General features: G+C 47.1%; 1 protein-coding gene across 1 annotated transcript in view; it reads left to right on the forward strand.

Annotated features, from left to right (window-relative positions):
* pnpla6 (patatin-like phospholipase domain containing 6) overlaps positions 1 to 25,258 on the forward strand; it is a 199,900-nt gene that overhangs the window by 19,489 nt on the left and 155,153 nt on the right. Inside the window, exons 4-5 of the mRNA XM_078235102.1 lie at positions 12,814 to 12,901; positions 22,792 to 22,874. Of these exons, the coding sequence (XP_078091228.1) occupies positions 12,814 to 12,901; positions 22,792 to 22,874 (171 nt within the window). The remainder of the gene's footprint in view (positions 1 to 12,813; positions 12,902 to 22,791; positions 22,875 to 25,258) is intronic.

Here is a 25,258-nt window from a genome sequence, read left to right on the forward strand (position 1 = left end):
TAGAGGGGTTAGCGGGGTAAATATGTGGGACTATGGGGATAGGACCTGAGTGGGATCATTATCGGGCCGAATGGGCTCCTTCTGTACTGTAGGGTTTCTATGATTTGGTCTACATTTACTTTATAAATCCCTTTCGACATTTTACTCTCGTCCTTCTGAACTCCAGCAAGTACAAACCCAGACTGTTTAATCTCTCCTCCAACGTCGACCCTTTCGTCCCTGGAATCAATCTGGTGAACCTCCTCTGAACTGCCTCCAATTGTTGAGATTGTTGTTGAGACCAGTGGTGTGAAAGAACCAAACAAACCCAACAGTTTTACTGTAACAATCAAGACCAGAGGTAACATAAACACAAACAGGCAAATTGGATTCATTAGAAGCCACTAATCACATTTTAAATAGTTGATTTCACAACTCCTATCTTTCCCCAGTAGAGCTTCAGTACTTGTCCACACGCACGATTTGATCATCAGGGTTCTTTTATTCATTATTGGGACATGGGTATCGCTGGTTGGCCAGCATTTATTGCCCATCCCTAGTTGCCCTTGGAGGGGCAGTTAAGAGTCAACCACGTTGCTGTGGGTCTGGACTCCATGTAGACCAGACCGGGTAAGGACGGCAGATTTCCTTCCCTAAAGGGCATTAGTGACCCAGATGGGTTTTTCCGACAATGGCTTCACGGTCATCAGTAGATTCTTAATTCCACGTATATTTTATAAAATTCAAATTCCACCAGCTGCTGTGGCGGGATTCGAACTCAGGTCCCCAGAACATTAGCTGAGTTTCTGGATTAATAGTCTAATGATAATACCACTAGGCCATCGTCTCTCCAACCTCCGGTAACCTTCGATGATAGATTTGCTCCACATGAGTTCCACAGATATGATTATCACCAAAAGGACGTTCTGCTGCTGGACCTTCTCCTCCTGTTCACAGCTTAGCTTCCCGACTCTCTTTCACCTGAGTGCTCAGTACTGCCTGGTGTACAGCATGGTCAGTTCTGGTTAAAAATACTACCCACACCCTCAGTGTGGCTGGAGTGTTCATACAGTTCTTCAAGCCTCTATCCTCTTATGGCAACTGCCTGTAAAGACCTAGACACCAAGAGTTACTGCGTATGCTCCGACCATAGACTGAAATCCGATCTCTGAAATATGTTTTTTCCCAATTAGCTTGTGTTTCCCCAGCAACCAAATGCACAGGTGCATCTCTCAAAATGTCACAGCCAGGAAATCCAATTAACCTCCTCTCCCGCTCCCCCCCTCTCCTCCTCCTCCCCTCCCCCTTGACAGTTTCCTCAAGCAATGCATTGTGGAACACAAGTGATGAAGTGATCTTCCATCCAGTATTGCGTAACAAGGCACGGTTAATTAGCAATCTCATTGTACATGATCCATTGGGCAATAGTGATCTTAATACAATTGAGTTCCCAAATTCAATCCCAAACAAGAAACTTAAACTTGAACAAAACCAATTATGCAGGTTATGAGGGGAGAATTGGTGAAAGTTGATTGTGTAAAGAGACTAAAAGGAAGGTATAATAAGCATAGGAAACATTTAAAGAAACAATTCAAACTGTCAACAGAAAGCAAATTCAACTAATAAAACAAAATATCTGTCAGAAGCATCTGTCTGTAGCTTACTAATGATATTCAGAATCATAGCGTCATAGACGTTTACAGCATAGAAACAGACCCTTCAGCCCAACTTGTCCATGCTGCCCCTTTTTTTTTAACCCCCTAAGCTAGTCCCAATTGCCCGTGTTTGGCCCATATCCTTCTATACCCATGTTACCCATGTAACTGTCTAAATGCTTTTTAAAAGAGATAATTGTACCCGCCTCTACTACTACCTCTTTTAGCTTGTTCCAGACACTCAGCACCCTCTGGGGCCGATTTTACCAAATCGGGACTAAGTGCCGGGTCCGGTCGTCAAACGGATCCGCGCCCATAACGCCTTTACTCGGCGCCGGTCTATTGGGCGGGGCTTAGCGCTGTTGGAGCGGCCGGAGCTCCAGCTGCACATGCGCAGTTCGGAACAGAGCGCAGGCAGCGCGCCCGGGGGCGAAAGGCAAAGCAGCACAGACAGCAGAGAGGATGAAAGGAATTCCCTTTGGAGGATAATGTCCACGTTATAATCACAGGAACTAAAAACCTGATAGTCCAAAATCTGGGATAATATTACAGGACAGGGATGGGGGGATATACATTTTGAAATATTATCCCAGATTTTGGACTGTCAGGTTTTTAGTTCCTGTGATTATAACGTGGACATTATCCTCCAAAGGGAATTCCTTTCATCCTCTCTGCTGTCTGTGCTGCTTTGCCTTTCCCTTCTCACCTTAAACCTATGCCCTCTAGTTTTAGACTCTCCTACTTTTGGGAAAAGGTGTTGACTATCTAGCTAATCTATGCCCCTCAGCATTTTATAGACAAATATATTAAATTACAAGAGGAAATTTATAATGGTGAGATAGTAAGTCTGAGGATTGGGAGTGTTTTGAAAACTGGAAACCAAATGTTGGTATTAAGAGAAACATTTAAATGAGAGGAAATTAGTCAGGAATATATAAAAATATTTATAGAGTGTTTACAAGTGTACAAACAGGAGGAGAGTAGCGAAAGCAAATGTTAGGCTTAGGGGTAGAAGATGGGGAACTTATCATGGATCATGAGGAAATTGCAGAAATGTTGAACAGCAGAGGAAACAACTAATTAGAATAAGGAGGAGGCCATTCTGCCTCAAGCCTGCTCTGCCATTCAATAAGGTCATGGCTGATCTAATTGTGGCCACTATGCCTGTCTACCTCCGATAGCCTTTGATTCCCTAGTTAAAGTTAAAAGTTTATTTATTAGTCACAAGTAGGCTTGTATTAACACTGCAATGAAGTTACTGTGAAAATTCCCTAGTCACCACACTCCGGCATCTGTTCGGATACACTGAGGGAGAATTTAGCATGGCCAATGCACCTAACTGTGGGAGGAAACCGGAGCACCCGGAGGAAACCCACGCAGACAGGGGGGGAATGTGCAGACTCCGCACAGACAATAACCCAAGCCGGGAATCGAACCCAAGTCCCTGGCGCTGTGAGGCAGCAGTGCTAAACCACTGTGCCACCAAGGAATTTATCTATCTCTGCCTTAAAAATATTCACTGAACCTGCCTCCAGCGTTCCCTGGGGAAAAAAGTTCCAAAGATTCATGAGCCTTCGAAGGAAAAGATTTCTTCTCCTCTCTGCCTAAAATGGGAGATCCCGTATTTTTAAATGGTGTCCCCTAGTTCTAGTCTCCCCCACACAGGGAACATCTATTCAGCATCTACCCTGTCAAGTCCCCTCAGGATCTTGTATGTTTCAGTAAGGTCACTTCTCAATCTTCCAAACTTAATGGAGCCCAATCTGCTCAACATAGGATAATCCCAGCCCCCCCATCCTAGGAATCAGTCATGTAAACCTTCTCTAAACTGATTCCAATGTGATTATGTCTTCCTTAAGTAAGGAGACTTAAACTGCACACAATACTCCAGATGTGGTCTCACCAACATCCTGAACAACTATAGCAAAAAAATCCTCAACTTGTATATTCCATTCCCCTTGCAAGAAACACCAATGCTCCATTAGCTTTCCTAATCACTTGCTGTACCTGCATACTAATTCAAATTACACACTGGAAATAGAGGGTAACCAAGCTGGTAATAAGAGTGAGAAATGTTGGGTAATTGATATCAGCAGAGAAACCATATTGGAGAAACTTAAGAGATTAAAGATTGGCAAATCCCCAATACGTTAATGGCCTATGGTTCTAAAAGAGCTAAGTACATAGATAGTGGATGCACAGGTTAGAGTGTATCTAAAATTCCCTAGACTCGAGAATAGAATTCCTACAGTACAGAAAGAGACCAGTCGGCCGATCGATTCTACACCGACCACAATCCCACCCAGGCTCTGTCCCTGCAACCCCACATATTTACCCTGCTAATCCCCCTGACATTAAGGTCGATCAACTTAGCCTACACGTCTTTGGATTGTGGGAGGAAACCCACGCAGACACGGGGAGAACATTCAAACTCCGCACAGACAGTGACCCAAGGGCGGAATTGAACCCGGGTCCCTGGCGCTGAGAGGCAGCAGTGCTAACCACTGTGCCTCCGTGCCAAGAGGAACTGGGGAACTACAAGCCGGTTAACCTGACATCAATTATCGGGGAAATGCTGGAATCTGTTAAGGCAACCTGCACAATGCACTTGGCCCCAGTGTGATCAGAGAAAACCAGTGGAATTTTATGAAAGTGGAACAGCATTTGACAAATTTATCAGTGAGAATGTAATGAGCATGTTAGATAAAGGGGAACCAGTAGGTGAATGGATTTCCAATAGGCATTTGATGAGGCTAATATGCAAAATATGGGGTTACCCTCTATTTCCGGTGTGCAACTTGAATCAGAAGGGTTAGTACACAGGTACAGCCTCATGGGGTTGGGAATAATGTGTTAGCATAGATAGAGCATTGGGTAAGGTCAGGAAGCAAAGGTAGAGGTAAGTGGAGTATTGTCAAGTGGCTGACTTAATCGTGGAGTGCCGCAAGGGTCAGTGTTGGGGCCTCAGCCGATTACAATCTCGATCAATAACTTGCACAAAGAGGTAGAAAGAATTCTGTCCACATTTTCTGATGGGTGTAAGTTAAATGGGAATGTAAGCTATATGGAGGTCACAAAGAGGCAGCAAAGAGACATAGGCAGGTTAACAAGGTGGCAAATGGATTATAATGTGGGAAATAGTAAAATAGACTCGCAGAATGTTTTTTCAAAAGATGTGAAACTTGGAAATGTTGATATTTGGAAAGACTTCATAGAAATCATCATAGAAACCCTACAGTACAGAAAGAGGCCATTCGGCCCATCGGGTCTGCACCGACCACAATCCCACCCAGGCCCTACCCCCATATCCCTACATATTTACCCACTAATCCCTCTAACCGACGCATCTCAGGACACTAAGGGCAATTTTTAGCACGGCCAATCAACCTAACCCGCACATCTTTGGACTGTGGGAGGAAAGTGGAGCACCCGGAGGAAACCCATGCAGACATGAGGAGAATGTGCAGACTCCGCACAGACAGTGACCCAAGCCAGGAATCGAACCCAGGTCCCTGGAGCTGTGAAGCAGCAGTGCTACCCACTGTGCTACCGTGCCGTGTATTACAAGGAATACAAAGTTAGCATGCAGGTATGGCAAGCAATTAGGAAGGCAGATACCGGCCTTTAATGCAAGAGTATGAGAATAAAGAAGCCTTGTGACAATTTTACAGAGCTTTAATGAGAGCGCACCTACAGCACTGTACGTTTAGTCTATCAATGGACGGATTGAGGGATTATGGTGAAACATCACTAGATTGACTCTTTGAAGAGCGGGGATAGTCTATCCAATTGGAGATCTCATTGAGCATACAGGATTCTGGAGGGACGTGACGGGGTAGACGTTGAGAGGTTGTTCCCCTTGGTGGGAGAATCTAGGATGTGGGCACACAGACTCAGGATAAGGAACTGATCGCGAGATGAGGAAAAACGTCTTCACTCGGTGTCCAGAGAAAGTTCACAAGAATGTTCACAGGAATGAAGGGTTTGTCATATGAGGAATGGTTGAGGAGTCTGGGTCTATACTCGGTGGAGTTTAGAAGGATGAGGGGGAATCTAATTCAAACTTACAGAATACTGAGAGGCCTATATAGAGTGGACGTGGAGAAGATGTTTCCATTAGTGGGAGAAACCAGAACTCGAGGGCACAACCTCAGAGTGAAGGGACACTCCTTTAAAACTGAGAGAAGGAGGAATTTCTTCAGCCAGAGAGTGGTGAATCTGTGGAACTCATTGCCACAGAAAGCTGTGGAGGCCGGGTCATTGAGTGTCTTTAAGACAGAAATAGATGGGTTCTTGATCAGTTAAAGGGATCAAGGGTCACGGGGAGAAGGTAGGAGAATGAGGATGAGAAGCACATTAGTCATGATTGAATGGCGGAGCAGACTCGATCGGCTGAATGGCCTAATTCTGTTCTTGTATCTTATGGTCAAAGGGTTGTGAATCTTTGCAGTTCTCTAACCCAGAGGATTGTGATGCTCCATCATTGAATATATTTAAGCCCAAGATAGAGTTGTGGACTCGGAATCGAGGGGCACGGAACACGGACGGGAAAGGACCTGGGATGGAAGATCAGTCACAATGGTATTAACTGGCGGAGCAGGTTCATGAGGCACGATGTTCGCTCTTCTCAATTTTAATGGTGTTTTATGGTTCTCAGCTGTCCCACCCCCACCAATGGGAACAGTTGCTCTCTGCTCGATCTGGACCCCTGATGATTTTGAACCTACTGGTGCTTCCCTTGCACTCTTTCATGTTTGGCTCCACTGGCCAGCCTCTCCCCAATGCACTTGGTAAACTGTTACACTACCTCGATCCCTAAGATCTAGATCAGTTCTCTGTGCACCCTTTGGCCCTGTTCGCTAGAGCTTGCCAACTTTTCCTGGAAACGTGGTCAGGGCTGGGTAAGGAGTTTGGATTTTTGTGGGAGTATAGAATTTTTTAAAAATGTATGTTTCTACACCAAGGGAAAGGTAGCTTGGGTGTACTTTCTCTGTGATTGGCACAGGCTTGGAGGGCTGAAGGGCCTGTTCGTGTGCTGCACTTTTCTTTGTTCTTTGTTCTGGACTATTTAAGGGTAGCACAGTGGTTAGCACTGCTGCCTCTCAGCGCCAGGGACCCAGGTTCGAATCCCAGCCTTGGGTCACTGTCTGCGTGGAGTTTCCACGTTCACCCCGTGTCTGTGTGGGTTTCCTCCGGGTGCTCCCACAGTCCAAAGATGTGCGGGTTAGGTTGATCGGCCATGCTAAACTGCCCCTTAGTGTCAGGGGGCATTAGCATGGTGAATGTGGGGGTTCCAGGAAAGGGCCTTGGTGGGACTGTGGTCAGTACAGAATCAATGGGCCGAATGGCCGCCTCCTGTACTGTAGGAATTCTATGGAATTGACTTGATCAATGAAGGCAAACAAACTATAGTATCAATTGGGAAGCACGAGAGGTGAGTTGGAAGAAATATTTGCTAAATTAGAGCCTTTAAAGTTAACTGGTGGCAGAGAGATGAAAGAAATTGAGTCGAGTGCTCAGTCTCTCCAGATTATCACGAGAGAGACTGGCTCAGAAGTAGTTTGGATAAAAGATAGTGATTTGATATGTACATTCTTCACTGCTACTCAGGACGATATCAAAACAGAGTTGGGGCACCTCAGCAGAGGGGGGTCCTGGCTAGATTGGAGAAATTAAAAACCATTCTATTAATTTACCTAGCCAGAGTTTGGGATGTCTCAGAGTTCGGCTGCAAGGTCGTTGGTGAGTAAACATTTTCTTTTTAGTCGAGTTTAAGATTAAGAGTTGAAGGAGGAGGGACCCTAAGGATGTGGGCCAGCCTGGGTTCAAGGCCCCCCAGTCTCCAAAGCTCCCCCACCCCGATATTGGCCTCCAAGACTGACATCTCTGGGGAGTTCTCGCCAAACTCCTGGCTTATTTAATTATTTATTTCACCAACATTGCCAAAGCAGATTATATCATCTTTATCTCAGTGCCGTGTGCTGTCCCTGTTGGCTGCCTCACCTCTTGGGTTACTACAAGTGACGAAAGTGTTTGATAGGTAATAGAGAACTTAAGTATTGCTGAAAAATGGACATGCCATCGAAGCTTGGTATTTTGCACTCATCAGGACAGACACAAGAATACCAAATTTCAAAGTGCACAACAGTTAAAGTAAAGTAAAGTTTATTAGCCACAAGTAAGGCTTACAATTAACACTACAATGAAGTTACTGTGTAATTCCCCTAATCATCACACACCCGCGCCTGTTCGGGTCAATGCACCTAACCGGCACGTCTTTCAGACTGTGGGACAAAACCATAGCACCCAGAGGAAATCCACATAGATACGGGAAGAACGTGCAGACTCCGCACAGACAGTGACCCAAGCTGGGAATCAAACTCGGGTCCCTGGTGCTGTGAGGCAGCAGTGCTAACCACTGTGCCAAGTTTATACTGCATGCAAAAAGGGTGCTGATTGGTTGGCAGTTGGTTGAGACAGGGAGAATGCACCAGAGAGCGGTTATTCCCTCAAGCTTTTGTTTAAATTCCAAAAAGGCAAGTTGATTCAGGTCGAGGTGTTGTCGGGGGTGAGCATCAGGGAACAGTTGTCCCCCTTGCAACTGAAAAGAGATGCAATGCCTGCCGACCCTTACAAACATCTGGGGGCTTGGTCCAAAATTGGGAGAGGTGTCCCGCGAACTATTCAAGCAACAGCCTGACCTAATCATGCTCATGGGATCATATTTTCTAGTCAGTGTCCCAGATATATCGCCATTCCTGGGTGCGTCCTCTCTCACCAGCAGGGCAGCCAGCAGAGGTGGCCGCGGCACAGTGTATACAGTCAGGAGGGAGTTGCCCTGAGAGTGCTCAGCATCAACTCTGGACCGTCTGAAGTCTCACGGCATCAGGTCAAACATGGGCAAGGAAACCTCCTGCTGATTGCCAAGTAATGTTCACCATCTCTCACGCACACACGCGCGCAAAAGTCCGATCTCGTCCAGTCCAGTCTCTAGTCAATGTTTAGCCCCCAGAATGTTGATGGTGGGGGGATTCAGCAATGCTATTGAGATGGAGGATTGGAGCTGGGCCTTCCTGATCTGTCTCACCCAATGGTGTGCCAGCCAGTGCCTCAACTTGTTCAGTACTGGGTTTTTGATTTGATTTATTATTGTTTCATGTATTCGGATACAGTGAAAAGTATTGTTTCTTGCGTGCTATACAGACAAAACATACTGATCATCAAGAAGGAAAGGAGAGAGAGTGCAGAATATAGTATTACAGTCACAGTTAGGGTGGAGAGAAAGACCAAAGATGGGCGGCATGGTGGCACAGTGGTTAGCACTGCTGCCTCACATCTCCAGGGACCTGGGTTCAATTCCCGGCCTCGGGTCCCTGTCTGTGTGGAGTTTGCATGTTCTCCCCGTGTCTGCATGGGTTTCCTCCGGGTGCTCCGGTTTCCTCCCACGGTCCAAAGACATGCTGGTTAGGCCATGCTAAATTGACCCTTGATGTCCCAGGATGTGTATGTTAGAGGGATTAGTGGGGTAAATATGTGTTTCGAAAATAGGGCTTGAGTGGGATTGTTGTTGGTGCAGACTCGATGGGCCAAATGGCGGCCTCCTGCATTGTAGGGATTGTATGTTGGATTGTATGTATCAACTCAATATAAGGTAGCTCCAAACTCAAAAGTCTGACAGCAGCAGGGAAGAAGCTGTTCTTGAGTTGGTTGGTACGTGACCTCAGACATTTGTATCTTTTTCCCGAAGGAAGAAGGTGGAAGAGAGAATGTCCAGGCTGCGTGGGTGTCCTGGATTATGCTGGCTGCTTTTCCGAGGCAGCGGGAAGTGTAGACAGAGTCAATGGATGGGAGGCTGGTTTGAGTGATGGACTAGGCTTTGTTCATGATAGTTTGTAGTTTCTTGCGGTCTTGGGCAGAGCAGGAGCCAGACCAAGCTGTGATCTGAAAAGAATGCTTTCTACGGTGCATCTGTAAAAGTTGGTGAGAGTCGTAGCTGACACGCGAATTTCCTTAGTCTTCTGAGAGAGTAGAGGCGTTAATGGGCTTTATTAACTATAGTGTCGGCATGGGGGGACCAGGACAGGTTGTTGGTGATCTGGTAACCTAGAAGCGTGAAGCTCTCGACCCTTTCTCCTTCATCCCCGTTGATGTAGACAGGGGCATGTCCTCCACTATGCTTCGTGAAGTCGATGACTATCTCCTCTGCACAGTTGGTTGTGTTCAGTATCAGGCCAAGAACAGTCAGTGTTCCCTGCCGGCAGTTCACCGCCTTTCTCCGGGCTGGCGTTTGTTTGGTACGGCAGGCTCCCTTTCATCCATGAGACCTCTCGTGACCTTCACATACATCGAGCGGGGTCAGAGAGAGGGACGGCCAATGTGTTTTCGCACTTGCCATTCTAAACATACAAAAGGGAGAGTCCTTTTGTTTGAATTCACAATGGAACCCCATTGAATGCATCGCCATGGTCACGAGTGGAGTTAAATCACCCTGTGGGATTATCTGGAATCAGAGTCTTGCAGCCAGGTGCACTTGTGTGGACACACCAAAACTGTGGCCCCCAAATCAGATAACCTCTGCAAAACCCCACCTGATAAAAATACAACTAAACATTTGTTTGTCAGGCTTAGAAATAGATGAATCCTCCCAATTTACTAGAATGTGATGCAAGCCACATAAAATGGTAAAAATGTCGGAAGAGAAATAGGCCATTCAGCCCATCGAGTCTTCTCCGCCATTCAATGAGATCATGACTGATCTGATGTGATAATCCTCAACTCCACTTTCCCGCCTTATCCCCATAACCCTCGATTCCCTTATCGATTAAAAATCTATCTCAGCCTTGACCATACTGAACGACCCAGCCTCTACAGCCCTCTGCAGGAAAGAATTCCACAGATTCACTCCCCTCTGAGAGAAGAAATTCCTCCTCGTTTGTCTTAAATGAGTGACCCCCTTACTCGCATGAGCCAGCCACCTCACCAGAGTGTACCTGTGCGATTATAAATGGGGTTAAATGATGAGAGGCTGTAAACTTCAAGGCAGCCAAGTCTGTGCCTGTAACAGCACTTCCAGCAACAACCTGTATTTATATAGCACCTTTAGATAGTTAAACACCGAAGGCACTTCACAGAGCATTCATCATAGAATCCCTGCATTACAGAAGGAGACCATTTGGCCCATCAAGTCCACACCGACCCCAATCCCACCCAGCTCCTATTCCTGCAACATATTTACCCTGCTAATCCCCAGCAGCAAGGGGCAATTTAGCACGGCCAATCAACCTAATCTCATCTTTGGAGTGTGGGAGGAAACCGGAGCTCCCAGAGGAAACCCACGGGGGGAACCTGCAGGCTGACTTGGGGGGAACCCACGGGGGGAACCAACCGGGAATCGAAGCCTGGGGCAGCAGTGCTAACCACTGTGCCACCGTGCCGCCCTTAATTGTGGAATAAAATGCTTCATTGCATGGGGAGACGCTGGGAGGAGTGAGGAAAAAGCTAGGTCAAAGTGATGTAGGTTTTAAAAAGCTTCTTAAAGGAGGGAGGAGAGATTGCGAGGCGGAGAGGTGTGAGGAGGGGATTGGAGAGCTTTGAGGCCCAGGCAGCTGGAGGCACGGCCGCTGGCAGAGGAGTGATTAAAATCCAAGATTCCAATGACACTAAAATTGGATATCTCGGAGGGTTTGAGGGGCTGGAGGACATTTGAACGGCGGAGGATGTGAAGGATGAGAAATTTCAAATTGAAGCGTTGGCCTCACCAAGAGGCCTTGTAGGCCGGTGAGCACAGGGGCGGTGGATGAATGGGGCTCGGCTAGGAGTAAGGACGGGGCAGCAGAGTTTCAGATGGACTCGAGTAGAACATGGAAAGTAGGCAAGTGGCTCATTGGAATGTTCAGGTCTCGAGGTAACAAGGCACGGATTGGCTTTGAGCAGCAGTTGTATAGTGAGACAGGTGAAATCAGACACTCCATTGGATATATTTAGTTTCTATTCATTTACGGGATGTGGGTGTCGCTGGCGAAGCCAGCATTCATAGCCCATCCCTAAATACCCCTTGAGAAGGTGGTGGTGAGCCACCGCCTTGAATTGCTTCAGTCCATGTGGTGTAGGTACACCCACAGTGCTGTTAGGGAAGGATTTCGACCCGGCGACAGTGAAGGAACGGCTGATACGTTACCAAGTCAGGATGGTGAATGACTCAGAGGGGAACCTCCAGGCAGTGTCCCCGGGTATCTGCTGCACCTGTCCTAGGTGGTAGAGATCGTGGGTTGGAAGGTGTTGTCTAGGGAGCTTTGGTGACTTGCTGTAGAGCATCTTGTGGATGTTAATGATCAGGATCAGGAATTCAGTCCTTTAATAATATCCTGCCTGCCTGAGGGGACTGAGGCCGGTGCTCACACTGATGTAGCTGACCTTACCCAGCACAGGCAAGAGGTTAAATGGGAGCTTTCGCAGTTGCCTTTTTTTTTTACAAGCTGTGCAAACACAGGATAGGAAGACAAACTCCCTGAACGGTAAGAAGTGCACTGATGAGCACTGTAGTTCCTCCGCCGGCCCAAGAATGAGCCAGCACCCGCATGAAGCCCAGTGTGCAAAGGAAAAGTCTGACCAACCTGCTTCTAAACTTGGTTTGATGTGCTGGGTTCCAGGGTCTTCACTTGTAGATGGAGCTGATCCTGCAGTAGTTAGCATTGTGTTCTGCAGATAAGCTTCCATTGTAATGCTTCAGAGAAAGTCTAACTTTGTCAGCAATGTCCCAAATGGCACGGTGGTTAGCACTGCTGCCTCACAGTTCCAGGGACCCAGGTTCGATTCCTGGTTGGGTCACTATCTGTGCGGAGTTTGCACATTCTCCCCGTGTCTGCGTGGGTTTCCTCCGGGTGCTCCGGTTTCCTCCCACACTCTGAAGATGAGATTGGGTGGATTGGCCATGCTGAATTGCTCCTTAGTATCTGGGGGATTAGCAGGGTCAATATGTAGGGCCTGGGTGGGATTGTGGTCAGCGCAAGCTCGATGGGCCGAATGGCCTCCTTCTGCACTGTATTGATTCGATTCAATTTTGTTTAAGTTATTAATGCTGCATCGGTTTGTACAGGTGCTGATGGTTATACCGATGCTTTTATTTTTCTGTCTTCATTCGAAGTCTTAATTTTTCCGCTTTGCACTGCTTGTTTTTCAGATGATGGGAGTAATACTGGGGGCCGGAGTGGCAGTGGTGCTGATTGCCACCACCATTCTCATTGTACACAGACGCTTGCAAGAGAGAAGTGAGTAACTAAACGATTGTAGTTCAAGGGACGTTCCCACAGCTGTTGCTCAACGCGTTCTCAGCCCCGCACCCATTCAAAGCTTATCATTTATTAGTGTCACAAGTAGGCTTACATTAACACTGCAATGAAGTTACTGTGAAAATCCCCTAGTCGCCACACTCCGGCGCCTGTTCGGGTACACTGAGGGAGAATTTAGCACGGCCAATGCACCCTAACCAGCACGTCTTTCAGACTGTGGGAGGAAACCGGAGGACCCGGAGGAAACCCATGCAGACACGGGGAGAACGTGCAAACTCCACACAGACCTAGGCCGGGAATCGAACCCGGCACCCTGGCACTGAGAGGCAGCAATGCTAACCACTATGCCACCGTGCCTTTTACCTCACTCCCTGACTGAATATTCCTGTGATTTCTTTTTCATTTCCCTGCTCTGTATTACTGCAGAGTTTAAAGAAAATCTCAGTGACCAAGGTTCAGTTTCCACATTGAATATCCACGGGATATGCCACTGAAGGAGACGAGTGATTCTCGGACCCCTGTCGCGTGCATTATTCACAATCCAAGAGGAACTATAACACCTGGGACGGCACGGTGGCACAGTGGTTAGCACTGCTGCCTCACAGCAGCACCAGGGGCCCAGGTTCGGCTCTGCCCTCAGGTGTCTGTCTGTGCAGAGTCTGCACGTTCTCCCCGTGCCTGCGTGGGTTTCCTCCGGGTGCTCCGGTTTCCTCACCCACTCCAAAGATGTGAAAGGTAGGTGGATTGGCCACGCTAAATTCTCCCTCAGTGTCTTGAGATGTGTAGGTTAGAGGGATTAGTGAGGTAAATATGTCGGGTTACAGGGTTAGGGCAGGAGCTGGACCTGGGCAAGGTACTCTGTCAGAGAGTCGGCACAGACTTGATGGGCCAAATAGCCTCTTCTGCAATTTAGGGGTTCTATGAACGGATTCTCAGGCATCCAGAGAGACTGGGAAGGGATTTGTACTCTGAAGGAAAAAGAAATTCTTTGCGCACAATATCTCTTTGTTAGCCTTGGCTCAGTGAGAGCGCTGACTCGGAACTCATTGATTCATGCTTGCGTGCAGAGAGACTTGAGCACATAGTCTAAATTTCATCCCACAGCCCTCTGACTCAACAAGGACTACCACAGAGCTGACCACAGAATGCAAGAAGCTATAAAAGACACACAACTTGAGTGAAATTTGTGCTCAAAGTTGGATCTGGTTTAAAATTGTAAATGATGAGGAAGGAATTTGAATATATTTGATGAGGCCATGCATTTTCAATCATTTCCCCCGTTGCAACTTCACCGTCAAGGCACTCCACCTTATCAACAGCAGCAAAGATGTATAAGAACATTAGAGATAGGAGCCAGGAAGGAGGCCATTCAGCCCCTCGAGCCTGTTCTGCCATCATGGCTGATCTCACCATCAGCCTCATCAAATATATTCAAATTCCTTCCTCATCACTCTCAATTTTAAACCCAGATCTGACTTTTATCACGAATTTCACTTATGTTTTGGGCAAAAATGCTTATTAGAGTTTTCTTTACTTACACAAAAAGCCCCCAGCATTGTTTGTTGGCCTTTGCGTACAAGTTCGAAATGATTGAAACACGAGTAACCATCGCGTTTTGTATCAGCCTGGTGACTGCACTAATTAAATGGGAGACCTCTTTTAAACGGTGTCCCCCCCCCCCCCCACTAGTTTCTAGTCTCTCCCACAGGAGGGAACATCCTTCCAGCATCCACCCTGTCACAGGTCCCCTCAGGATTTTGTATGTTTCGATAAGATCACTTCTCAATCTTCTAAGCCCCCCCCCCCCCCCGACCCCCCAATCCCAGGAATCAGTTGAGTGAACCTGCTCTGAACTGCATCTGACCCATTTCCATCCTTTCTTCAATAAGGAGGTCATAACTGTGCACGGTACTCCAGATGTAACCTCACCAACAGCCTGCATGACTGCAGCAAAGCATTTCTGCTTTTATATTCCATTCCCTTTGCAAGAAATGACAGCATTCTATTTGTCTCCCTAATCGCTGTACCTGTGTATCACCATTTCCTGATTCAGATGGCTCTGTACCGCAGAGTTCTGCAATCTCTCTCCATTTAAATAATTTGCTACTTTTCGATTCTTCCTTCCAAAGTGGACAAATTTACGTTTTCCCCACATTATTATACCCCAATGCCAAATCTTTTGCCCACTCACTTAACCAATCCATGTCCCTTTGCAGACTCCACGGGTGGAATTTTACCGGCATGTCTGCCCGGGTTTTGCACGATCCCGCCCGAGGCCAACGGAGAATGCCGTTCTCCCAGCCTTGCCCGCCCCCGGAATCGGGGCTGGTGTGCCGGTAAAATTCTGGCCCTTATGTCTTCTTCACAACTTACTCAGCAAATTTAGCAACCATCCATCCCTTCATCCAAGTCATTGATATAAATTAGAAATAGTTGATGCCCCAGCACTGGTCCCTGAGGCACTCCACTCGTCACCGCTTGCCAACCCAAAAATGACCCATTTATGCCTACTCTCTGCTTCTAGTTGGCTAATCAATTCTCCATCTATGCTGATATATTACCTTCTGCACCGTCAGCTCATATCTTGCATAGTAGCCAACTTGGCAAATGCCTTCTGGTATCCTACGTATAGCACATCCACAGGTTCCCCTTTATCCAGGTTGTTTGTTCCTTCCTCAAGCTCTAATAAATTAGTCAAACACAATTTCCCTTCAACAAAGCCATGTTGATTCTGCTTAATTGCGTTGCGATTTTCGAAGTGCCCTGCCGTAACCTCCTTAATGATAGATTCCAGCCCTTTCCTCATGTTAATTTCCCCAGTTATACCAGCTGGCCTGTACTTTCTTGCTCTCTGTCTCCCTCCTTTCTTGAATAAGGAGTCACATTTGCTATTTTCCAATCTGATGGGACCTTTCCAGAACCTGGAGAATTTTGGGGAATTAAATCCAATGCATTGTCTCTCTCAGCAGCCATTTTGCTTAAAACTCCAGAATGAAATCCACTGGGACCTGGGGACTTGTCCGCTTTTAGTTCCAAGAATTTGCTCAGTCCCCTTTCCCTGGTGATTGTTTTAAGTTCCTCCCTCCCTTTCACTCCTTGATTCACAATTATTTCTGGGGTGTTATTTGGATTCCCGCCAGTGAAAACATATCTGTTCGATTCATCAGCCATTTCTTCCATTATTAATTCCCCATTCTTGCTCTCTAGAGGACCAACATTCAATTTACTTACTGTTTTCCTTTATAAATGCCTATATCATAGAATCTCCAGTGCAGAAGGAGGCCATTTGGCCCATCGAGCCTGCACCGACCACAATCCTACTCCGGTCCTATCCCCATAACCCCACATATTTACCCTCCTAATCCCCCTATAGAAACTCTTACTCTCAGCTTTGCTGTAATCTTTGAATCACTCTTTATTCTTTATGTCCTGTCCAATCTTCTGACCTGTCACTCATTGCGGAATTGTACACTTTTTCTTTCAATTTGATGCTATCTTTAACTACTTTAGTTAGCCATAGATGGTTGTTATAGAATCACAAGATCCTAGAGTGCAGAAGGAGACCACTCGGCCCATTGAGTCTGCACCAACCACAACCCCACCCAAGTACTATCCTTGTCCTCCCCTTGGAGTCATTCTTTCTCTCAGAAATGTATCTTTTCTGATTATTCTGAAATATTTGCTGAAATGTCACTCTTCATGCCCTCATAATTGCCCATTATTTAAGTTTAAGGCACTTGTCTCATTCACTCCTCCCTGGATCTGAATGTGAATTTCAATCATATTATGATCGCTGTTACCTCGGGACACCTTCACTATGAGGTTATGAATTAATCTCATCTGATTGTACATAGCCAGACCGAGTATAGGCTCCTTTGTGGTTGTTGTTAAAACATGCTACTCTAAGGTCCAAAAAACACTCAATTAAGTCGTCATCCAAGCTATCTTTGCCAATCTGCTTTTTCCAATCTATTAAAATCACTCATAATTATTGCCACATTCTCGCAAGTCCCCATCATTTCTTTCTGCATCCCTATCCTAGTGTGGTTCCCCTTTTAAAGTTTATTTATTAGTGTCACAAGTAAGGCTTACATTAACACTGCAATGAAGTCACTGTGAAAACCCCCTAGTAGCCACACTCCAACGCCTGTCCAGGTAGATAGATAGATAGATACCCTACAGTGCAGAAAGAGGCCCTTCGGCCCATCGAGTCTGCACCGACCACAATCCCACCCTGGCCCTATCCCCATATCCCACCCACTAATCCCTCTAACCTAGACATCTCAGGACTCGGAAGGGGCAATTTTGGCATGGCCAATCAACCTAACCTGCACATCTTTGGACGGTGGGAGGAAACCGGAGCACCCGGAGGAAACCCACGCAGACACGAGGAGAATGTGCAAACTCCACACAGACAGTGACCCAAGCCAGGAATCGCACCCAGGTCCCTGGAGCTGTGAAGCAGCAGTGCTAACCACTGTGCTATCGTACACTGAGGGAGAATTTAGCATGGCCTGTGCACCTAACCAGCACGTCTTTTGAACTGTGGGAGGAAACCGGAGCACTCGGAGGAAACCCATGCAGACACGGGGAGAACGTGCAAATTCCACATAGAGAATGACCCCAAGGCGGGAATGGAACGGGCCTTTCAATCATTCCGTGACTTCTCACCTTGACTATTTCATATCTCTATCCAAAGTGGTTCTACATCTTGATCACCAGAACCACAACGTGGAGATGCAGGTGTTGGACTGGGGTGGGCACAGTAAGAAGTCTCCAACACCAGGTTAAAGTCCAACAGGTTTATTTGGAATCACGAGCTTTCGGAGCGCTGCCCCTTCACCAGGTGAGTGCTCCGAAAGCTCGTGATTCCAAATAAACCTGTTGGACTTTAACCTGGTGTTGGAGACTTCCTACTGTGACCAGAATCAAGGTCATCTCTCTCTCTCTCGTACCAATGTCATCCTTAATTAACAGAGCTACCCCTCCTCCCTTTCCTGGCTTCCTGTCCTTCCAAAGCGTCATATGCTCTTGAATATTCAGGTCTTTGTCATCCTGCAGTCATATCTCTGTAATGGTTATCAGATCGTACATATTTATTTGTGACTAGGGGATTTTCACAGTAACTTGATTGCAGTGTTAATGTAAGCCTATAAACTTTTAGCTTTATTTCTATTTGTGCTGTCAGTTCATCTGTTTTGTGTTTGAATAGCAGTCAGCTACAGAGACTTTAGTTCTGTCCTTTTCGTTTTATTGTAACTTCTAACCTTGTCTGCTGATGCACTCTGAAGGTTTTACAGTGTCCCTTCCTGTCGCGCTGTGTCATTTCCTTACTCTGTCTTCTCTATTTCAGTTATCACATCTTCCCAAAATGTAACCCTTGCCACAACATTTAGTTTAAGGCCCTCTCTACTGCCCCAGGTATACAACTCACCAGAACATGGAAGGACGATATAAAATAAAGGGTACTAGGCGACACTGTTGCCCTCTGAACTACCGATATTCAGCCTGGTTCACACTCTGAAATCTGGCCTACGCCCCCTTTTTTTCTGCTTTATCTTGTTCCTTATTCGCCAGTCAGGGAGTTCTGGCGTCGCTTGCCCTTTCTTTACCCCCGTACCTCTTTAAAGGCAGCTTCTTGTCCTGTCGTAGTTTTAATTGCTGATTCCACACAGATGGTGAAGGGTTCATAGCAACAGTGCTTCAAACTGGTTGTTGGGTTTTAACCCCATAGCAACAATAACTGGACTTCAAAACAGTTTGTTATTTGCACAATGCTTTGGGACATTTCTGAGGTACGATATGGTGCTATTCCTTTTAGTTCAAAGAACAAAGAACAATACAGCACAGGAACAGGCCCTTCGGCCCTCCAAGCCCGCGCCGCTCCCCGGTCCAGGATTGAATCCTGAATCCAGGATCCCCACCCAATTTTCCAGCCTATCTACATACCAATATCCTATCCACCGAGCTGTCCCTCACAGCTACGATGCTTTGTTCATTACAACCTATTAACTTACCCCCACCCCCCCATTCCAGACCATGTGATCTCCAGGGAGAGGCGAAAACCCAGAGTGAAAAACCCCAGGGCCAATATGGGGAAAAAAAAATCTGGGAAATTCCTCTCCGACCCCCTGAGGCGATCGAAACGAGTCCAGGAGATCACAATGGCCCCGATCGGAAAATGCTTCCCAACCCTAGTCATTTCCACTTCCACGAACACCATATGAATCCCCTGCCCCCGAGACAGGTTCCCAACTATCCGCAGTCTCACTCTGTACTGGCACCAGCAAGATGATCGTAGAATGAAGCCTTGAAACGAGAAACCAGGAACAATTAGCCCGCGCCGCTCCCTGGTCCAAACTAGATCACTCTTTTGTATCCCTCCATTCCCACTCCGTTCATATAGCTGTCTAGATAAGTCTTAAACGTTCCCAGTGTGTCCGCCTCCACCACCTTGCCCGGCAACACATTCCAGGCCCCCACGACCCTCTGTGTGAAATATGTCCTTCTGATATCTGTGTTAAACCTCCCCCCCTTCACCTTGAACCTATGACCCCTCGTGAACGTCACCACCGACCCGGGGAAAAGCTTCCCACCGTTCACCCTATCTATGCCTTTCATAATTTTATACACCTCTATTAAGTCTCCCCTCATCCTCCGTCTTTCCAAGGAGAACAACCCCAGTTTCCCCAATCTCTCCTCATAACCAAGCCCCTCCATACCAGGCAACATCCTGGTAAACCTCCTCTGTACTCTCTCCAAAGCCTCCACGTCCTTCTGGTAGTGTGGCGACCAGAACTGGACGCAGTATTCCAAATGCGGCCGAACCAACGTTCTATACATCTGCAACATCAGACCCCAACTTTTATACTCTATGCCCCGTCCTATAAAGGCAAGCATGCCATATGCCTTCTTCACCACCTTCTCCACCTGTGACGTCACCTTCAAAGATCTGTGGACTTGCACACCCAGGTCCCTCTGCGTCTCTACACCCTTTATGGTTCTTCCATTTATCGTGTAGCTCCTCCCTACATTATTCCCACCAAAATGCATCACTTCGCATTTATCAGGATTGAACTCCATCTGCCATTTCCTTGCCCAAATTTCCAGCCTATCTATATCCTTCTGTAGCCTCTGACAATGTTCCTCACTATCTGCAAGTCCTGCCAGTTTTGTGTCGTCCGCAAACTTACTGATCACCCCAGTTACTCCTTCTTCCAGATCATTTATATAAATCACAAACAGCAGAGGTCCCAATACAGAGCCCTGCGGTACACCACTAGTCACAGGCCTCCAGCCGGAAAAAGACCCTTCCACTACCACCCTCTGTCTTCTATGACCAAGCCAGTTCTCCACCCATCTAGCCACCTCCCCCTTTATCCCATGGGATCCAACCTTTTTCACTAGCCTACCATGAGGGACTTTGTCAAACGCTTTACTAAAGTCCATATAGACAACATCCACGGCCCTTCCTTCGTCAACCATTTTGGTCACTTCTTCAAAAAACACCACCAGGTTCGTGAGGCATGACCTCCCTCTCACAAAACCATGTTGACTATCGTTAATGAGTTTATTCCTTTCTAAATGCGCATACATCCTATCTTTAAGAATCTTCTCCAACAACTTCCCCACCACGGACGTCAAGCTCACCGGCCTATAATTACCCGGGTTATCCTTCCTACCCTTCTTAACTAACGGGACCACATTGGCTATCCTCCAATCCTCTGGGACCTCACCTGTGTCCAGTGACGAGACAAAGATTTGCGTCAGAGGCCCAACTATTTCACCTCTCGTCTCCCTGAGCAGCCTTGGATAGATTCCATCAGGCCCTGGGGATTTGTCAGTCTTTATATTCTCTAACAAACCTAACACTTCCTCCTTTGTAATGGAGATTTTCTCCAACGGTTCAACACTCCCCTCCGAGACACTCCCAGTCAACACATCCCTCTCCTTAGTGAATACCGACGCAAAGTATTCATTTAGGATCTCCCCTACCTCTTTGGGCTCCAAGCATAAGTCCCCACTTTTGTCCCTGAGAGGTCCGATTTTTTCCCTTACAACCCTTTTGTTCCTAACGTATGAATAAAATGCCTTGGGATTCTCCTTAATCCTGTCTGCCAAGAACATTTCGTGACCCCTTTTTGCTCTTCTAATTCCCCGTTTGAGTATTTTCCTACTTTCATTATACTCTTCCAGAGCTCCCTCCGTTTTTAGCTGCTTGGACCTAACATACGCCTCTCTTTTCCTTTTGACCAGTCCCTCAATTTCCCTGGTTATCCACGGTTCTCTAATCCTACCCTTCCTATCCTTCTTTTTTACAGGCACATGCTTGTCCTGTAGCCCTAACAACCATTCCTTAAAAGACTGCCACATACCAGATGTGGATTTACCCTCAAACAGCCTCTCCCAATCAAGAGCTGCCAATTTCTGCCTGATCCCAATAAAGTTAGCCTTCCCCCAATCCAACACCTTACCCTTGGGACACCACTCATCCTTTTCCATCACTATCCTAAAGCTAACAGAATTGTGGTCACTATTTGCCACATGTTCCCCGACCAAAACTTTGAAGACCTGACCGGGTTCATTCCCCAGCACCAGGTCCAGTATAGCCCCCTCTCTAGTTGGGCTGTCCACATATTGTTCCAACGAACCCTCCTGTACACATTTTACAAATTCCTCCCCATCCAGAGTCCCTGCCCTCAGCGATTTCCAGTCTATACCAGGGAAATTGAAGTCTCCCACTACAACAACCCTATATTTCCTGCACCTATCCAGTATCTCCTGCACCTATCCAGTATCTCCTGACAGTTCATGCGATGAGGGTCACTGACAAAGCCAGCATTTGTTGCCCATCTTGAATGCCCCTTGAGAAGGTGTTGGTGAGCTGCCTTCTTGAACCCGCTGCAGTCCGTGTGGTGTAGGTACACCCAGAGTGCTGTTAGGGAGGGAGTTCCAGGATTTTGACCCAGCGACAGTGAAGGAACGACCGATATATTTCCAAGTCAGGATGGTGAGTGACTTGGAGGGGAACCTCCAGGTGGTGGTGTTCCCATGTGTCTGCTACCCTTTAAGTGGTAGAGGTTGTGCGTTTGGAAGGTGCTGTCCAAGGAGTTTTGGTGAGTTGCATCTTGGAGATGGTGCGCACGGCTGCCACTGAGAGTCGGTGATGGAGGGATGAATATTTGTGGAAGGTGTGCCAATCAAGCCAGGCTGCTTTGTCCTGGATGGAATTGAGCTCCTCGAGTGTCGGAGCTGCACAGGCAAATGGAGAATGTTCCATTACTTGTGCCTTGTAGATGGTGGACAGACTTTGGGGAGTCAGGAGGTGACCACAGAATTCCCAACCTCTGCACTTCTCGCCACACTATTTGTATGGCTGTTCCAGTTTACTTACCTGAATGTAAACGAGTCTAAAATCCATGTATGCTCTGACAAAATAAAAACCCTGTCTTAACTTTGGCAGCCTGCCAGTGGCATTGCAAATTCGGAATGTGCCAACGCCGGCCTTGTGCCAATATTTACATGTAGAGCCTCACAAGGGCTGATATTTAGGGCCAAGTTCTTCAAACATTTCCTGAGCTCTGCTAGTCAGGTCTATCTCGGGGTGATAATGCTGGGTTGGAACTGACTCACTGCCGTGTGAACTGGTGCTTTCACTAATCCCCATTCACAGATCCTTCAAGTGTTGAATAAAATGGCTATCAAAATAAACTAAGTTCTATCGCGGGGAGTGGCTATTGCCCGGAATATTTGTCAATGCGAATCCCAGAGAGAAATGTCAGCCTTCACTTTTTCCAGAGAAACAAGGTCTAATCTGTCCAGTTTTGCCGAGTATTCATTGGCTGTGTGAATTTGTTGCTATTTCTCAGGAATTCAAGCTCAGGAAACTCCAAGATACAGATTCCGAAAGCGTGACAAAGTAATGTTCTACGGACGCAAGATCATGAGAAAGGTACGAAGGACGTGGTCTGGCTGAGGGTTAATCTGCAGAGCCTTACTGAGTGAATTCCAGACAGAAACCCTGGCCTCGGGGTTCAACCCCGATGAGTTTGGCCCAGATACTGGGGTTAGTTTGGACTATTGGAGGAAGTATCTGCAAATGTCTCAGCTTTTATAAGCCATCCACCGGCCACCCCACATCGCCAGGGACCCGGATTCAATTCCGGCCTTGGGTGTCTGTGGAGTTTGCACATACCAACCAACTCGAGAACAGCTCCTTCCCTGCTGCCATCAGACTTTTGAATGGACCGACCTCGCATTAATTCTGCCCATTTTCCTTTCCTTCTCCCCTATGAACGGCATACTTTCTTTGTATAGCGCGTAAGCAACGATACTTTTGGGGCGGCACGGTGGTTAGCATTGTTGCTTCACAGGGTTCGATTCCCGGCTTGGATCAGTATGTATGTGGAGTCTGCGCATTCTCCCCGTGTCCAGCTGAGGGGAGATATGAGGCCAAGTAGCGGGATCTGGACTGCATTGTCCTGAGAGCGTGGGGGGAGATTCAAAAGGCAATTGGATCAGTATCCCAAGAGGAAACATTTGCACGGTTATAGGGTAGGGGTAAAGAAGAGGGACTGGGATGGGGTTGGGGGGGGGGGGGGGGTGGTGGCACAGCCTCTCGGCGTCAGGGACCCGGGTTCGATTCCCGCTTGGGTCACTGTCTGTGTGGAGTTTGCACGTTCTCCCCGTGTCTGCCTGGGTTTCTGCGGGTGCTCCGGTTTCCTCCCACAGTCTGAAAGACATGCTGGTTAGGGTGCATTGGCCATGCTTAATTCTCCCTCAGTGTACCCGAACAGGTGCCAGAGTGTGGCGACTAGGGGATTTCACAGTAACTTCATTGCAGTGTTGATGTAAGCTGACTTGTGACACTAATAAATAAACTTTATAAACTTTCAACTTTTCACTGTATACCAATACATGTGACAATCATAAATCAAAGCAAGTCTTCCCATGTCTGCATAGGTTTCCTCCCACAGTCCAAAGACGTGCTGGATCGGTGGATTGAGATGGATTGGCGGTGCTAAATTTACCCTTATTTGATTTCTTCTTATCACATCTGTCGGGATACAGTGAAAATTGTTTCTTGCGCGTTATACAGACAGAGCATACTGTTCCTAGAATACATAGGGGAAAAGGATAAGCTGCAGAAAATAGTGTTGCAGTTACAGGTAGGGTGAAGAGGAAGATCAGCTTAATGTATGATAGGACCATTCAAAAGTCTGGTGACAGCAGGGAAGAAGCTGCTCTGTGTCCAAAGATGTGTAGGTTAGATGGATTATGGTAAATGTTCAGGGTTACATTGGGGAGGAGGGGAGAGAGGGGAAGTTGGCGGGGGAGGAGGGAAGGGGGGTTGAACCTGGGTAGGATGCTCTTCTGCAGAGATGGTGCAGACTTGATGGGCTGAATGGCCTCTTTCTGCATTGTTTGGATTCTATCTTCTGCCTAGTCTCTCCCCAACCTACATGTTCCAGACTGGGGGGGTCCGGGTCTGGTGATTCTGCTGAGGTTTGTTCCCATTCCACTAGAGGCCACCTTGTAGGGGTCAGAGAGGTGATTCAATCTCTCGTATTGGGCTGCTAGCAAATCAATGTGGGAGTTGTCAGTCCAGTATTTAGTCAGCTGCTGATATGTCTGCGACTTGCATTTCCACTGATTCCGAACTCTGGTACTCACTGAATCTGATTGAAGGTTTGCCTCCCGAATGTCTTCGCTGCTTCTGGTTACGTACATGTAAACTACTACTGAGTAAATTCTGCTTAATTCTTAAGTACAAGTTATTTGTACGTCATAGGTCAAACACAACTAAGAACCCCAGTGTTAGAAATGAAAAAATTTGGACCTTGAGGAGTTTTACGTTGAAGCATTTAATACCTCAAAACCCTGAGCTTTACATCAGGACATCTGCTCAGGGCTGGAGAGGAACTTGCAGTGGGAAGGGGAGAATCCATGGTCCATGTACAATAGCAACGTTTAAAAAGCATTTGGATAAGTTGATGGAGGGGAAAGGAGTAGCGGGATATTGGGTCAAATGCGGGCAATTGGGACTAGCTGGGAGGGCACCATGGTGGGTATGGAGTGGTTGGGCCGAAAGGCCTGTTTCCGTGCTGTATTGCTCTGTGACTGTGACTGAGGTGCTTTCCCTTCTGTTAAAGCTTTGAATTCTCTTGACACGTTTTTCTCACCAACTTTATCTCCTCTCCATAAATATTGAGCCCCAAGTGCTGGATTGATGTGCTGTGGGTGTCAGGACTCTGTGTGGTAGCCTATCCCAGACTGTTCATTGACCATGACTTTGATCCTGTCAGTTGGCGAGGACGCTGCGGGAGAGTAATGAGT

Source organism: Mustelus asterias, chromosome 19 (assembly GCF_964213995.1).
Source record: "Mustelus asterias chromosome 19, sMusAst1.hap1.1, whole genome shotgun sequence".
Classification (NCBI taxonomy): Eukaryota; Metazoa; Chordata; class Chondrichthyes; order Carcharhiniformes; family Triakidae; genus Mustelus; species Mustelus asterias.